Raw genomic sequence first — 17,904 nt, forward strand, 5'->3', positions numbered from 1 at the left:
CAAGCAAAGCAGACAGATTAATAAAACACCATTTATGCCTTAGACGTGTGACTGAAGACAAAATGAGTAGATCTCTGCTCTCGCTGCCTACATGAGTGCTAAACGGTACCTCAGAGAGCGAGAACTGATGTACAGAAAGTGATGCAGCGTTAATTAAACTCCCTTTAGACTTGATTTAAAATGCACAGTGACACATGAATGTAGAACAGCCTGCATGCACACACATACCTGTTGGACGCTGCATCTCCGTCTTGGCCATCTCCCCTAGCTCTCTGGCCTGTGCGTCCCACCACGGAGGGCCGTGGAGAGCACTCTGCCCCCGGGGACGAAGCCTGGGAACGCTGGGTGCGCACCTCATGGGAGTAGGAAAAGGACGAGTTCTGGGACACTGGATCTGTCAGACCAAAGAACAAAAAAAGGACATAACTGAGTATTAGTTGCACACAGACCCTCAACGAGTATGATAAATGAAGATTAAGGTAGTGGTGGAGGATATTATATAGCAGGATTAGAATTTGAAGACTGTTTATCACTTAGATAGTTCAGTTTACAGTCTGTACTTGAAAAATGTAAAACAACATGGTATGCTTGTGAAGTATATGATTAAAATTGATTGAAAACATCTGTAAAAAGATCTGAACTCATAAGCTGTGCCACCTTGCTTTGTAGAGTAGAAGCTTGGATGTTGATGAAATCGAAGCCTCCTCCTCAGACCCACACAAAGCTGCCGCAGGCAGGATACACCCTGCAAGTGGAGGTAGCTCGCTTCACCTTTACCTGAACCCAACCTCAACAGCGACAGAAGGTTCTGAAAACAGAAGGGGGATGTCAGTGCAGTGTTGTCACTGTGAAGCAGAGTTATTGAAATTAACAACCCAGGATAAGGATTAGGGTTGCACATTTTTTTTGGAAACTTTCCATGGGACTTAATAGGAATTTATGGGAATTAACAGGAATAAACAAGGAAGTTACAAAAATTGAAGGTTGGCCCATGAATATCTGCTATTCTATAAGTGAAAACATTTGGATAATATTATGGGGTAAATATATTTCATGCAAGGTATTAATGTTTAATTTGCAAATAGCACATGAAAATGTATTCATGCAGTAGAAAGCTAGCTGATAAGTTAGATGTTAAAAAAGCTATGGCTAGAATCATTTAATTGACCATTTATGATCTTATCATGATGCTAGCTTACCCCCAATTACTAAATTACCCCCAATTTCCAGTTAATTCCCATAAAGTGCCACAAATTTCCATAGTTCTGAGTGCAAAGTCTCCCATCTTAACTTCCCATGGAAAGTTTTTGAATATTTACCAGAAATGTTCAACCCCTTTGCAACCTCAATAAGGATATTATTGTAATTGAGCAAATATATTGGTTTATGATCGTGTTAACAGAGAAAACAGAGCACAAGCTGAGACAAACAATGTGCAAAGAGTGTGTAAAAACAGGACCTGAACCCAGACAGCGACAGAAAAGTCATAATAAAGTTTGCTAAATAAAAAGGCCAAGCAGAATTGAATTATTGAAACGGCAATTTGTTCCAAGTTCACATTGCCTGCCCTCTGTAGCTAATGATGTCATGTTTCTAAATCCAAGTCTTTTAATTTAGCTTAATAGCTCTAGTAACTCAAAGGAGGACAAGTAAAGCCACATGAAGAAAAGTACTCCCCTATAATGATTTCTTCTTGATGATGAGACTTCTGGGTGACAGTATGCTAATACTGCCTTGAGACCGATGTAATGTAATACACCACTTTATTAACAAAATAGTAATGTTCACTCACAGTGGCTCATCAGGGCAAAATGATGCTTCCTCCAACACTTTGTCTATGACAATAAAATGAAGCGCTCAGATAACAGATGCACTTTGTTGCTGACGTAACACTGGAACATACGTCAAGTGGAGGTTTTGTTTGTTTGTTTGCTCTTTTTTTTTTTTCTTACAGAGATGGCGAGAGAGCATATCTCTTGAATCCAGAACAAACAGATAGGGTCCACTGTAGATTTCAGGGTTATGACTCACACCATGCATCAGCTGGCCCCCCATCGGAATAATTCAGTTACAGTACACACTAACTAAGCACATTCTCATTTACGACATAGCACAGGTGAGATACTTCCAAAGACTAGGATCAGTCAGATATTCCAGGAGGCTTTAAGGAAAAAAAGAGGCAAAATATTCCACCAAGGACTTTCAACTGCTGCAAGAGGTACATCATGACCAAACTACATCCTCACAGCAATCTAGTGCCTGCTCAAGCAAAGTAAGCCTCCAGAGGCCTCCACAACCTCCTACAAGATCAGGGACACTGAATTATAAATTGCTGTTTTGTTCAAGGACACCACTTGACAGGTTATTATTTTGACAGTAGCTGGAGTGACCACACTATAAATTTCATTATGAGTTGGTCACACTAGCCACTCAAAACTACATGTCATCTGACTGACTACTAAAACTAAATATTATGAAGCGGAAAATGAATAAGCAAATGTAATTCTTCAGTAACATCTTTCATTTTGGCTCTTTGGACACCGATATTGAATGAAGCATGGAGAGATTTTTACGGTCAGCACCAGGCCACCGTTTTTCACTTATGAGAGTAAATTCTCTATCAAATACAAGCTTTTGTTTTGAACATTGAGACTGACAAACATAATGCATCCTTGAAAGTAGAAGCGATGGCATCGACAGATGCTCTAATGCCCTGCTTCAAGGTGAGGAAAAAATTGATTAAGTTAACTATTACTATAACTATATTATAAAATTATAAGTATAAGATAAGGGATCATATTAATGTACCAATACCTTTACAATACTGGGCCTTTGTAGGAAGATCTCAGCGGGAAAGTCTTGCATAATAACATCACGCAAAAGTTCGCATGTGGTCTGCACCAAGTTGGGGTTGCTGCTCCTTAGAGAACTGTTTAAAATTCAAGCAGATATATTTAATACTCAGTCAATATAGATTCTTGAGTCTGGTCAACTTTTCTCCCATTAATGCGATTCCTGCAATTAAATCATAATTTGTTCATCCCACACAGCATTTTAATGAGGCACATATTACTTGTTACATAAATGTGTCGTCTCGCACCTCTCATTGGATGAAAGTATGTGTCTGTCCGTGTTTGTCAGAGTCAGCCATGGAAACACGGAAAACTTCAGACATCTCACAGACTCGTGCACTGCACAACACAAGAGGGATGAAAAACGTGTAAATGAAGTCATTTAGAGAATAAATCACGTTCTTCGCATGATGAAAATACTGGTACCTGCTATCCTCTGAGGAGGTACATCTGTATGGGTTGGCATGCTCTTGTGGAAATAGCCCTTTTTAGGAAAATGCTCTTCAGGAGGAACAACTGCAGGTGCTACAGCAGAGACACCAGACTTGTTAGAATATAATTTTGCATCTGGCGGCATTTGATCGAACTGTTACGAGGCCTGTGCAAAGTAAAAAGACAACTCACACCGTTTTCCCCCACCTCTCTCCTACATAGGATTATGAACATTTAGCAGTTTGCAGAAGACAGAATCAAAACAAACAATTATTTGGCTTTAACTTGCAACACCTGTTGGAGCTATAGTACGCTGTCCATGCGAGTAGACCATTGCATGACTAGGGAGTAGCTCAGGTAGCTGGAACAGCTGGTCCAAGGTACTGTCGATGACAGCTCGCAGTCTGGGTTCCACATTGGGAGACAGTTGGGTGAGGAAGTCCACCGCCCCAACGTCTCTTAGCATCTGGGCTGCACTAGGATGCTTAAAAGACAAGATAAATAGTCATGAAATGAGAATAGGACTGTGGAAGCACACAGAAAATAGATTTTGTATATGAGGCGGAGGCTGCCATGAAATCAAGATACATAGTGACGAAGGCTAATGTTGCTTCTACTTCAATTAACTGTTTAAAGTCTGGTTACCCTTATTAAAAGGTACAGTGTGTAATATTTAATGGCATCTAATGGTGCGATTGCAGATTGCATCAACTCAACCTGCTTACTCCTCCATAGTGTGTAGGAGAGGGCCTTCATGTGGGTTTATGTATTCAGTATTATTTGTGAGGTCACAGCAGATGTAACTGTTACTTGTTCTGCATTGCATTGGTGTATTTGTTTACTTGTTTAGCGTAACAATAGGTTTGCTTCTTCATGTTTTTGCTTCTCCCTTGACTTTTCTCGTGCTAAATAATAAGTGTGACCCTCCATTTGTCTGCATCTCAAACTCGTAACGAAACACAAAACAGTAAGTAACCAGCAAACACTTCTTCTATGTCTTCTTGTCCTGTACACGTGACATCCATTGCACGTCTGTCCGTCCTGGGAGAGGGATCCCTCCTCTGTGGCTCTTCCTGAGGTTTCTTCTTCTTTTTTTTCTTGTTAAAGGGTTTTTTGTGGGCAAGTTTTTCCTCACTCGAACCGAGGGTCTAAGGACAGAGGGTGTCACTCCCTGTACAGATTGTAAAGCCCTCCGGCTGGCAAATGTACTTTGTGACTTTGGGCTATACAAATAAAATCTGATTTGATTTGATTTTTCTGCCACGCGCCAATTCTAAATGTATTTTTTTTTTAAACTGTTCATTGTTAAGGTGATTATATATTACGGAAACATCGTTATGTGTGTTATATTCCATTCCTGATAATAGATCACTCTCAAAGTTACACACTGAACCTTAAAAAAAAAAAAGCATCAAAAGTTTAGCACTATATTTTTACAGTCTGAGCTACTGTCCTCTAGAGCAGGGGTCTGCCAATTTTTGTCATAATAACTGACAATTTTCCAACCAAAATAATGGCGAATGTGAGGGTGCGGATAATCAAGCAGTGGACATGTCCAAAGACACACAGCTCTTGGCATTTAATAACCAATAACAATTATTATGCACAAACCTTTTATCAATCATAAACACATACAGGCTAATAACCCAGTATATAAATAGGTTAATAAGGTGAAATAAAAGTCAAATAAAGTTAGTCATAATCTACAATCTACAGTCACTTCACATTTCTCCCTACTTTGTACATATCAACACTGCCAACTTGCTGTATAAACCTCTGTACAATATATTTTATTTTATCGTATTTACTATTGCTTTTTTGATATTTTATTGTGTTTTATTATGTATATTTTGCTTTATAGTATATTTTTATTCTTTGTTGTCACTTGTCACTTTGTGTAATGCTGCTGCTGCACTATAATTTCCCAGCTTTGGATAAATAAAGTATATCTATCTATCTATCTATCTATCTATCTATCTATCTATCTATCTATCTATCTATCTAGTACAGGCCACGTACTATACATACCTTTGATAACGTAGAGAGCAGCTCAAGCACCTCTTCCTGCATTGGCACCTCTGGAAAGTTGAACCATTCAAGAAGAAACACAAACAGCATCTTCTCTTGGACGATGTCAGAGACGGAAATCAGGGAATGGTCCAGTTTGGATATGATGCTCTTCAAAGCTCGGACTCTTATCTCCACCAGAGAGTGGCCTGAAGTTTTGCAGAAAAAAAAATAAAACATTCAAAGTCAGCTGAGCTGACTGGGCTGGCTAACGTTCAGAAAGTTTTACTGACTCTGTTTCTAACAACTTAACGACTTTAACGACTTCATATGAAGAGTGTTTCTATTGTTAGCTCGCGTTAGCACGCAACAACAACAGTTCAGTAAAGTCTCTTAAAGCTCGGCTAACTAGTTAGCCTAACTCACCTATTTTCTTTATAAGTGGGGATAACTCCATGTTTAGTGTGTCGTGTCTCTTCGCGTCTTTAACAGTGGATGTTTGGTCTGTTTACAGTCACTGGTTGTCTGTCAGTGTCATGTCAACAACGTCTGTTTTCAACGACCGCGCCAGCGTCACTCCACTTCCTGCGGAGGACCAGGGTGCGTTCACGGGGGGTACAAGCGTGTGGGACAAACTAAATCCACACGCTGGAGGTTAGATAGTGTACTTACACACACACACACACACACACACACACACACACACACACAATGTACATAGTGTAGATAAGGTAAAGCACCTAAAGGGAAACTATTCTTATGTAACTTAATCATATTTATAAATGGTGCAGCATTTTTTACAGAGATCTGCTAATCAGCACTTTAAAGTTGTAAAGTAATAAAGATCCAAAGAGACCATAAATTATATACTGTATATAATAAAAACAAACTGACAAAAAAAAAATACTGACAAAAGCAGAACAGCAGTTTTGGTTCAAAACCAGCCAAAAGGATACAATAGTCGAAAGTAATTTACAAACCTGATCATCACAAGATATATACAATACACATTCGTAGCAGTAAGATGTGTATTATTTTGTCTACCACCTTTGCTCAGTCACTGTAGATCACAAATATTCAGATGATGTTCCATGGATGTGCCTTTCTGTCACCACTGCTTGTGACATGACACAATTCATCGAGTATCTTTCCCATGTGGTCTTTTGAAATGTTATGCAAACACGTTTAAGCATTTTTTATTTATTTTTTTTGTCTTGCCAGGATCATCACTGTTTCAAGGCATGTCCCCCAAAATCATTGAAGGCTTTTGCATTGTTGAATTGAATGAAGTTTTGACAGCAGCCACATTATCCCGTCATTAAATTAATCTCCTCAAACACTGACGTTCTCCAAAATCAAAGTTGATGCGCGTCGCCTCTTAACACAACTGCAGGCATGAATTCTTTTCTGTGCATACGTTAATCCAGTTGCACGAGATCTCACACTCTGGATGTGATGTGGATGTGATCAGCAGACAGGGTGATAATTAACAAACTTAGCAAATGATAATTTGATATGATAATAATATAATCACACAGCTTTTGAGAATTCCAGAAGGATTTAAGCCCGTAATTAATTAGGCTGAGTGCCATATTTTCTACTGTCACCTTTGAATAGTTTAAGTGGGTAGAAGGACTGGTTTACTTAAGCACATGCACGTACATTCTACTTTAAATATTATAAAAAATAATAAATACAGCATTTTTGTCCACAGTATTTCTAGGCAAACATCACACATATCAATACTTGTTCCAGAGATTTGCACACTGAACTAATTCAAGATGTTGTCACAGTAAATGGAAATTTATTTTATGTACAAATCACATTCATTTTGGTAACATATTTCTTTAAATATCTGGAAACCTTTGCATTACATCCTGACCAGAATTTGAAACAAAATTTTCTGGTCTGTAACGGAACTTGTCTGCACAACATGACTTATATTGATGGACCTGCCAAAGGGTCCATTGACCTGAGGAGGATAAAAAATGTATTCCAGTTTCCCCCAGCCCCTGATACAATATATAGGACTGAGTTTGGCATTCAAAAGATGTACAATCAGAATACAGAGTGAGACACATCCAAACAGCTGAGGAAGTATTCTTTACCTAGTGGAAAAAATATATCGCCCTAGGTCACACCAGAAGCTCTCAGTAGCTGTTAAAGTCTGCTCCAGATAGTACAACACATCATTTCTGTTTGACAACCACAGTGTGTCTTGGATCATTTGTTAGTACAGGCTGCAGACAGGAAGCAAAACTTCACTTTAAATAAATGAAAACATGGGGTAAGGCGTATGTCGTTCAACATCGTATTTTTGACCAGACATAAGGTATGTTTATCTCCCAGATGTCTTTTCAGATTTTCGTCAATTGTCTTCACTTACTCCTTCATTCACATTCCCTGTAAGCATTCTAGTACGTATGTTTAGGTTGAAGATATATTTTGTGTTCATTAACCTTTAATTGCCCCTGTTTCCAAAAGCATATTGTTTACATCAGGCTAAATTACATTCACCACCTCTGGCTGTTGAATGTAAGCTTGATCTCTGAGTGGAAATCATGCCAATTGAATACTGCAATGCTTCGAGAGTAAACCTGGCTTCAGGTTTACTCTCGAAAGCATTGCAGTCTCTGGACGCTGATCACAGTTAAAGCTGATCATGAGTCATCATGTACCTGACCATATGGTCCAGCCTGAACAGAAGTCATGGGGTACCACACCGCTGATATTTATTTCATTGTGAAGATAACTGGTAGAGACTACATACTGTATACATCTGAGAAGTATAAATGTCTAAATGTCAAAGAAAATCACAATAAATAAAGGACTGTATGAAAATTATTTGGTTGGAGAGGTGTTTGAATCTTATATTTCTCTTTTTTAAGCCCCTCTGCAGCATTGTTCATTTATTTTATTTATTTTTTGGTTTCTCATAACTGACATATTTTCCCTATTAGCTAGCTGACTGTGAAGTGTAACAAATTAAAACAGTCAGAGAAGTTTAGCTTGCTCACAAACGAAGGCCAAAATATAAATTTGCCGTCAATAAAACTTAAAACACTCTCCTGTGTGCAGGAGTCAAACTACCCTTCAGCTAAAATAAATAAATAAATAAAAACTTTACCACTCTCTCCACCTGATAATTTTCATACAGTACCTTTTAGCACGTTCAAGACCTTAAATGTGACGATGTCATGTAGTGTCAAGTCAAGTCGGCTGTCCCCCTTTCAGGTCATATTAGCTAATTAATCATACCAATAATCAATAATGTGAAATCAAGGGTGATGCAGCTGGTGTAACAGTAATCAATGAGTGTATTTCTGAAAAAGGAAAAAGTGACTCGTGGATTTTTTAATATTTCCGTAAAAAAAAAAAAATGGGGGGAAGGAACACAAATCTGCTGAAATCACAGTGAGGCACAAAAACAATGAGGTAAAGACGTGGAGGATATCATCCTAACAATAAATGCTCAGGTTGTATTTTGAGGCGATGTTCTTCCACAGTCATTCCTGAAACACAATCCAAGTGGTCCCACTGGCCCTGTCACTGTTTGACATGCCTGCTGTACCCGTCTTCCGCTCCACTGCAAGTGTTGAGGATATGAGGGGTGGGCGCAGAGGGGGCCCCCTCCGACAATCCCCCATCGGCAAAGGAGTCGAGTCAAAGTACTGAGTCAAACTGAAGCAAGCGCAAGACACATTGTGCAAATAATTTATGGCTGATGCAGCGTTCATTTGAAATTAAGATGAAAGACGAGGCGCTTCCCCACATGTGGAGGTCTTTCACTAAACAGTCTGGCATACTCCGTGTGTACAATGTTCCATCCTGACTTGAGGCTCAGTGATTTGAGTCATGCTTAAACATAAACTCAAGTTCTTTTGGAAGTATTGATCTTGAGGGAGAGACGCTCCAGAGGCCCTCAAATGTTGTGCTCTGTGGTGTTTGGCTACTCCATTCCTATCAAACTGTTAGAGCAAGATTTAATTCATCTAAAAACTAAACAGCCTGCTATTAGCAACTTTATGATCTGTTTATCCTTGCATGACAAAACAGACTGGGTTATGCCCACAGCTGAATATTTTCTTGTTTTTACTGTCTGGCAACAAATATCAACCAGACTAAAGTTTGTTTGTCAGGTCTAATTTAGCTTGTAGAAACACTGCATCCTTGCTTCGCAGTGTCCTTGGTGCTATATCTAAGAGCTGCCACCCCACCTTCCCTCCCCCTCCGCCAGCCCTCCCCTCCTGTGCCAACACATCAAGTGAAGGCAGCCTGATCAACCCTAATAGGGCCTGGTAATTAGAGTCTTTGCATAGAGCCTGTCTGCACACAGCTGCCCTAAGCAGGTTGGCGAAGGACTGCCATACACTTGACAGTGTGGAAAAAACAATGTAATGTTCAGTATATGGACCAAATTAGCCTGGCAGTGGTAAACACAATCTACTTTAAAACAATACTGACACTAATTAGGCAACCAATGTATCATTTCAGAGTTCAGGTTTTAGTTGCTGTATCAAATACATGAAAAATACTTTGGAGAGCCAACTTGATGTTTCTGGAATACAAATTAGAGAGACCTTCCTGCATAAAGGCTAAGCGCAGCCGGCTTTAGGGGGAATAAATGTAGTGGTTGATATTTCGACAGTTATCTGATATCTGTATAAATGGAATATTACACCGGGGGAAAGTTATATATTCTATTTCGACTGTATGGTGTGAATCACAAACAGACAAACAGAAAACAACAATCATATATATATATATATATATATATATATATATTATATAATATATTCTATATATATATATATTTGCTGTAACCTAAAGCAAATAAGCACGCTTCTGTATATAGTGTCGCTGCAATAATAGACTAATATACAAAACAGACAGAATATATGACAGCTGTGTCATGTGTCATGTGTCATGTCCCTCAACATAAAAACACTCTAGACGTGACATGTTGGATGAAAAACTGGACTACATATTAAGATAAGATAAGATAAGATAAGATAAGATAAGATAAGATAAGATACAAAAGGTTCACAAGAAATTGCTCCTAAATAAGAAATATATTGTAAAAGTCATGCTGGTGTTAAAACGTTTGACAGCAGTTTGAATGAAGGACCTGCAGCAGCACTCCTTCTTACATGATTGGATTTAGTCTTTGCTTACATTCAAGAAAGGCTCTGTAATATTGATTGATATTGAGTTATTTCTTTAGTTTTCAAACTCAGCGTGTTTCTTTTAGAAGTTCACAGAGCAATAATGCTCTCTGCAACATCTTGCTTCACTTCACACACTGACACCTGCCCATCTTAACCACATCCTCCTACTTTTGTCAACACAGCATCCCCATGAGAGCGGTTAGGGTAAAATGCTTAAAAAGCATTAAGGTGGCCTTAATTTTTGTGTTTTGGGTGATCAGATGATCACATCATGTTTCCTAATCTTATTTTATTTCATTTAAAAAAAAAAAAAGCAAAACATATTTCCATCAAATTTTAAAACATGATAAGACAGATTAAGTCTAATTTTTTTCTCCATTCATTCATGCTTTCTGAGTGTTTGGGGTCGCCTCTGCCTCTCTTGGGATGTGCAAACTTGCTGTGTATATATGTGTGTATATGTGTGTGTGTGTGTGTGTGTGAGTGAAGCCTTTTTTTGATTCGCTCCATCTCAATCTCTGCTCCCACAATTCAACAGGCAACAAAGGAAGAAAGGAAGGAGGCCGCTAAGCTACAAAGTGTTAGCCAACCTCAGACAGAAAGATGTCACCTTATTGTGTCAGTCCTGTCGGCTGTGTGTAAACCCTGCACATTTAGAGAAGAAGCCAACCCCGGCTATTGTTCTCGGGTTTGTTTTTACACCTTTTTGAGGGGGTTTGGACCGCAGACGCTTTACTAAAAAGAGGAGCTGACGGGGATGTTGTCGTCTGCAAACGTTAACAAAGCTAAGATTTGCTTTGGTAAGCGGAGCTAACACTAGCCGAGCTAACGTTAGCCAACAATCGCAAAGGAGGCGAAGCTTTCACTGACAGATGGCAACACCTCTGGGTCATTTCACCTTGTAAGACGAGCAGGAGGGACCGGGTAAGACTCAATATAATGTGCATATTCATGTGTATATGTATGTATAGATGTATGTAAATAACAGCTTCACTTTGAAAGACGTGCTAACTGGGTGTTAGCTGTTTGATGTTAGCACACAAGCTGTTTTAAAAATGACAGCTCATGTCACGTAATTTCTTTATTTTTAATTTTTTTCTAGTGTATAAAATGTATTATTAAATCGTAGTTGGAGCGGTTTCATAACATTAATGCATTAAGGTCACAAACACTAACAGTCGTAGCTAAGCTAAAGGCATGCTGTGGTGTCCGCAGGCCTTTGGGTCAGGACAGACCAAAGCTACCACTGTTTGTTTCATGTGGCTCCGTGTTCCCCTTTTTTAATATATATTTAAAACCATGTATTGGTCACGTATGTGGAAGTTCTCATATGAGCTTTGTTTTTTTTTACACAGCATCAAATGAAAGGTGGTGGAAGTGGAACTTGACCCATCCAACTGAGTCACCATTTTCCTGCACATAATGGTGAGTAATCAGATTGCAGCTGTCCTGATTATCAAGCAGCTTTACGTGCTTTTCTTTTTAAAGTGTCTGTAGATACTGTCTTGAGTCTTGCTTTGTCAGAGCTGTTGTAGCAGCAACATAAAAAAAAAACAAGCATCGTGACTTTACAGTATTGGCCAGTGACCATCTGTACGGGTGACACATTTTCTATTGTTTGGCACTTTGCATTTAAAATGAAATCACGACCGTGCACCGTGAGTTCACTCGTTCACCTCTGTGTTTGTGGGGTGGGGGTTAGGTTAGGTTAAACAATGCAGCAGGGAAGTGATACCGACCACACACATCAAAACAGACCGAGGAGTTTTAAAGGTATAAAAAATAAAAAGTAGAAGTAGCACAGGCTCGGCAGAGCGTGACCGAGCATCTGTTCATGTCTGTGGAGCGTGGACTTAAAGCAGTCAATGAAACAAAGCGTTTGCAGTCAGATATTCAACATAATTACGGCGTTGTTTGTCCGATTTCGCAGACTTTGATCGCTTAGTTTTATTTCAGATCGGTTGGCGCTGGGAGTTCACAGCTGAATCTATTAGTCAGCTTAAAAATCTATTTTAATAATGTAATTATTGTATTTTTCAAGCTAAAATGCCACAACATTTTCAGGTTGCAGCATCTCAGCTGTGAGGATTTGCCACTTTGCTTCGTCTTATGTGATTATAAACTGACTTTTTGACTGATTTTTATTGGCCGTTGTTATTTCTGACATTTTATAGATCAGTATTTTTTTAAATCCACAACCAAAGAAATCATTAGTTGCAGCCTTGAAAGAATGAATACGACAAATACAACATCTCTTCAGTGTGCTGTGATATGTGCATTACTCTCTGATAATGTTGTCTGATTTTCTTCCTGCAGGGTTTGATGGCTCCACTGTATGCATGACTTGTTTCGTGTGGCCTGATGGGAGGACGCCGTGGATAGTACTTTCATCAGGATACCCGGAGAGCCATCCCATGCCCCCACTTTGGAGGGCCTGTCAGAATGAAGAAGATAAGCCTTAAGACCATCCGCAAGTCCCTCAGCATAAAGGGCAAAGAGGAGGGTGACTTTGTCATGCTCCAGCAGCCCTCGGTGACGACAGAGTTTTCGAAGGAAGAGTCACTTTTTGGGGGCTGCTACACCAAAGAGCTTTCTGGCTGCGACCTTGGTGGCGAAGAGGACAAAGGCGGCCAGAATAAGGGCCGTTCAAAGAGCGAGGGCCTGATGGGATCGCTAAAGAGGAGGCTGTCCACAAAGCAGAAGGTGAAGGGGAAAGGCAGCTCCTCTGCCATAGGCTCGATGGATGACGACGACACCTTCTCGTCCTCGTCTGTGCCTATCAGCTTCAATGAGGTGAAAGCCCAGAGACCCCTTAGATCTGCATCACTACGGAGTCACCATTATAGCCCTTCACCATGGCCTCTGCGGTCAGTCAACTCTGATGAGGCGTGTATCAAGATGGAGGTAAAAGTTAAAGCCATGGTTCACTCTCCCAGCCCGAGTCCTAACTTAAACGGCGTCCGGAAAGAGTTTCATGATTTCCAGATGGAAGGGCTCTTTCAGGACCAAGCAGAATCCTTAAAGAATCTCCAGCAGCCACAAAACGGTGAGCTGCATCTAAATATTGATGAAAATGACGTGCCTGTGGTGCTGGGGTTGACTCCCCAGGACTACATCCAGTATACAATGCCTTTAGATGAGGGAATGTACCCAGAAGGGTCCCACTCCTTCTGCCTGGACAGCTCCTCTCCTATGGAGGTGGTGACTGAAGCGGACAATGGGTCCCTCCATGCAGACCAGGGACAGGAGGAACATGAACTGGTTAGTGGGCTGCCTCCGGATCTCTTCATGGAAACCTCAGTTAATAGTCTTCTCATCAGTTCTGCTGGTGTGATGCTCCAAAGCTCTAGAGTAGAGGTCCCACCTCCCCTCTCTCCACTCCTGCCGCCCATAACAAGTAATGGACATATTCCCAGGACTTTTTCAGGGTTCAGCTCTTCAGACAGCCAGGTAGCTGAGAGGGTAAGACACCACCTCAACTTCGACCCAAATTCAGCTCCCGGGGTGAGTCGGGTGTACGACTCGGTCCAGAGCAGCGGCCCCATGGTCGTCACCAGCCTGACGGAGGAGCTGAAGAAGCTGGCGAGGCAGGGCTGGTACTGGGGCCCCATCACACGCTGGGAGGCGGAGGAGAAGCTGGTCAACTTGGCTGACGGCTCCTTCCTGGTCCGAGACAGCTCAGACGACAGGTACCTGCTCAGCCTGAGTTTCAGGTCACAGGGCAAAACCCTCCACACCCGCATCGAACACTCCAACGGACGCTTCAGCTTCTACGAGCAGCCCGACGTGGAGGGACACACGTCCATCGTCGACTTAATCGAACACTCTATCAAAGACTCAGAGAATGGAGCTTTTTGCTATTCCAGGTCTCGCTTACCAGGGTCTGCAACCTACCCTGTCAGACTAACCAACCCAGTATCTCGGTTTATGCAAGTGCGCTCCCTGCAGTACCTTTGTCGCTTTGTCATTAGACAATACACAAGGATAGACCTGATCCAGAAACTGCCCTTACCTAACAAAATGAAAGATTATCTGCAGGAGAAGCACTACTGAGGACAAAGAGATAAGACAGTGGTAGCAATTTGCACTTTTGTGTTCAGTTAAGAGATTTAAACAAGGTTTACAGACAACCACAGTTTTGAGATGATTGGTTCTGGTGGCTCTTGATTCGTGTCCAGGTGACTCTGTCACAGTTAAGTCCTCCATTCCACTGGTCTGGGTCCCCCCCCTTCCCCACCCTCACTGGTTTTGGGAGGCTCCACGTCCAGAAACATAGGCCAGCATATAATCTACTGCAAAAAAAAGCAAAACGGCAGAGGTATACAGCCAAGTTATCTTAGTCGTATACATTAGAAATGCATTGTGATGTATGGTAAAATGTAACATCCAGCTGTGCAAGTCAAGCAGATTTTCATAAACTTGCTATCCACGTTCTAAGAAAGCTAAAAGTGCAGTATGAATATGAAGATTCATTAATACGTTGTCCACTAAATTGTACATTTAAGAGACGGAACAGTGTTACTACAGCGAAGTTTGTAAGTCAAATTTTAGGCTTTCCGCAGACTGACCAGTTTTGATCATCTTTTGCATCTTATTACTCGTCAGATTGTGCAGCGTCACCGTGTTGTTGTTTTTCTTTTTTCAGCACAATCGCGACCGCAAATGAGAACGTTTCACATTTATACTATGCAACGAGTCAAATAGCGAGGATCTATTGTTAAACAGCCTGTAGTTTCACGTTAACCAAACCTTTTGCTCATTTACAAACTTAAACCTGCAGCGCAAAACGTCCGTCTCCCACAAAAGCTTGATGCTTGCTTATGATCTACGTCTAACCTAAAGTTACGTAACACTAACAGCTCTGCAAAGTCGCAGGTTCATGTTCAGAATTAGCTGCAAAAATACAACCTGTCAGAGAGCAGTAACATCTGCGTCTGACCTCGGCCCCTTCTTTTTTCATGGTGCTCCCAGACTAGTAAAAGTTACACCAGTGGTTATCCGTGTTTTTACCTCACTACTTCATGTTTGCCGGTTAACATAAAACACTCCTGCACAGGACACGTCACAGTCAGCAGGTTTTAAAAAAAACTCCAGCATACAGTGAAATACAGAGAGATGTACCTGGCGGTGATGGGCTCAATCAGCATTGTGTGAACTCGTTTGGCAAGCTCGAGTGTAACAGACGTTCTTTGTTGAAGTCCCGCACTGCAGGTTTAACGACTTATCCAGTGGATGTTTCTTCCTCAAATATTATGACTGTCATGACGTGGTACTAGCCAAGGGCTAGGGCTTTATTCTCGAGCTTATCAGGTTTATCTAACGTTCACTCGTACAAATGGTGTACAAACAGGAAAATACGTTTTCAGAATCACTGGATTTAATAACATTTTGTTGCAAAAGATGTCCAAAACTTGCCGGTCTGTGCGAGGGGTTTAAACAGTTTGGTCAGAGAAGTAGCCTTAAATTGTGTGGCTGCATGTAATCATTATATATGCGAGCCTGAAAGGTACCGACAATGCTGGATTTTAAACGTGCTGTTTGTAGAAACAGCATCAAGTCGATGTATAGATCTTTTAGAAATATGTTAATCTTAAAAAAAAAAAGTGAACTCTTTCTGCATTTGGAATGTTACAAAAACTGCACCGCAGCTCAGGCCTAACAACTTTGTCACTATCTGTAATGCTTGTATCTGCATGTAGTAAAGGCTTTAAGACTGTCAATTAATGGCACTGTAGAGTTACTCTAAACGAGACAAGATGTCACGGTAAAAGGGTCAAAGATTTCGGCTGTGTTGTTTAAGTGCAGCTGAGTAAAAAAGCTGTTTAATGCACAATTGCATTTACCTTTAGGCAGTTTAGAAGTAAGGAAAATTGCCCTCTATTAACCTACAAGTGAAAAACAGACCTCTAGTCGATTGACCTGAATCTGTATGTAGGGATGGCTGTTTCTTAGCCTCTTAACGCCAGCATTGAGCTGGACCCAGATCAAAGGAATCCCAAAAACGGTGTGAGCTTAGGTAAAAGGACTTGGGGAAAGCCAGGGTGAAGTCCTCCCCGCCATCTTGGAGCGACGCCAGGGTCTCGGCATATGACAAAAGTTCCATCAGATGCACAGCGGCAGCATTAAATGTCACATGTGTCTTCAAGGACATGTAAACAAAAGAAAGCATAGCGTTTTTTGCCATCGCTTCTTCTTCACGTTGTCCCCACGGAGCTGCACTACCCCCCCACAGATTGTCTCTACTTGGCTGTCCGTGCCAGAGTAAAGGGAAAGAGCACACAGTATGCTACGCAAGTGCTTTATATATGGATACTTTGACAGGGAATTGTGTTTTCACATTATGAATGAGCATCTTTTTTTATGTTTGTTTTTTTGACATCAGTGTCCTTAAAAGTATTTGGAAAGCGGTCTCTCGGACAACTTTGGTAGGTCGTTAGCGCGTAGTTCTAGTTTTAGTTAGCTGGAGATGTTGGTGTCTGAGGAAGTTACCGTGAGTCTAGCACAGCAGAAATTAGATAGGAACTTTGAATGGTGTTGCATGTTTAAAAGACTTTAGCATTTTAAAGCTTTGAGTTGTATAGGAATGAAGGATCTAGGTCGTGCGTTTGGCTGTGTAGAGGGATGTTTTATCTGTCACAAACATTGGCTGGACATTCTGCGTACAAGAAATGTATTTTTCTTTTTAGAATCGTTATGTGAGTTTTTATTTTATTTTATTTGTGACATTTGCCATCTGGGGGATGGGGCTGTACAAAAGGAATGTACGCTTGTTTGAGGTATCCATTTTATCTGCCTGCAAGACCAGTTTCAGAAAGCATGAGAATCATAAAAAAAAAAAAGGAACAACTACATAGAAACATTTTTGCACTTGAATATTCTCCATTGACATGCTTGGATCCTCTCCTGCCTCGAGTTCTCCTTCAGATGGCAGTTGTTAAAAAGAAATACAGTCACACATTTTGTCCTTCTGTGTTCATATAACTGTTTAGATTTAAAAAATCTCGATTGTTTTTTTTTGTTGATGTCATATCTGCGGGATACAAAGGGTAAGGCACCAGCATCATATCAAAGCCTCCGCTTATGCTCGCAGGCTGTCAAAGGAATGGGATCACGGCAAGAATGTGGATGTAAATTAGATTTTACTTTTGGGTGTGTGTGTGTTTGCGTGTGTGTCTCAGTTGAAATGTGAAAGTAAAATGTTAGTCTTTTTTTTTTTTATATACGTTCTTTTAATTGTATTTCCATTTTTAATTTGTGACTTGTCATCAAACTTAGACGAGCGGGAGCTAGTTTCATACGGCGTCGCTGCTGTGAGTGTTCTAAATACTTATTTTAGTTTATTATGAAGCATTATTGCCTTCAATGTTTGATTCCAGAGGTTGATGCTTGTTCAGACTGCTGAAGCATTTTGAATTAATAACAGCTGTTTAGCACTTAACAAGCGC

The 17,904-nt window shown here is 40.6% G+C and overlaps 2 protein-coding genes across 3 annotated transcripts in view; one reads left to right on the top strand and one right to left on the bottom strand.

Moving 5' to 3' along the window:
* Positions 1 to 5,911, bottom strand: part of rttn (rotatin) — a 31,167-nt gene extending 25,256 nt beyond the window's left edge. For both annotated transcript variants that reach the window (XM_027274276.1, XM_019276537.2), the window contains exons 1-8: positions 5,718 to 5,911; positions 5,313 to 5,500; positions 3,579 to 3,768; positions 3,279 to 3,377; positions 3,101 to 3,191; positions 2,815 to 2,929; positions 658 to 808; positions 229 to 394 (exon numbers count right to left, since the gene is read on the bottom strand). In XM_027274276.1, the coding sequence (XP_027130077.1) occupies positions 229 to 394; positions 658 to 808; positions 2,815 to 2,929; positions 3,101 to 3,191; positions 3,279 to 3,377; positions 3,579 to 3,768; positions 5,313 to 5,500; positions 5,718 to 5,748 (1,031 nt within the window). In that variant the 5' untranslated portion in view covers positions 5,749 to 5,911. The remainder of the gene's footprint in view (positions 1 to 228; positions 395 to 657; positions 809 to 2,814; positions 2,930 to 3,100; positions 3,192 to 3,278; positions 3,378 to 3,578; positions 3,769 to 5,312; positions 5,501 to 5,717) is intronic.
* A 5,015-nt stretch (positions 5,912 to 10,926) lies between these two features.
* On the top strand, positions 10,927 to 17,298 carry socs6a (suppressor of cytokine signaling 6a). Its single transcript, XM_010733713.3, has 3 exons — positions 10,927 to 11,383; positions 11,815 to 11,884; positions 12,776 to 17,298. The coding sequence occupies exon 3, from the start codon at positions 12,902 to 12,904 to the stop codon at positions 14,510 to 14,512; it is 1,611 nt and encodes a 536-aa protein (XP_010732015.1). The 5' UTR covers positions 10,927 to 11,383; positions 11,815 to 11,884; positions 12,776 to 12,901; the 3' UTR covers positions 14,513 to 17,298.
* The last annotated feature ends 606 nt before the right edge of the window (positions 17,299 to 17,904 follow it).

The sequence above is a fragment of the Larimichthys crocea genome, chromosome XXIII (genome assembly GCF_000972845.2).
Source record: "Larimichthys crocea isolate SSNF chromosome XXIII, L_crocea_2.0, whole genome shotgun sequence".
NCBI classification, from domain to species: domain Eukaryota; kingdom Metazoa; phylum Chordata; class Actinopteri; family Sciaenidae; genus Larimichthys; species Larimichthys crocea.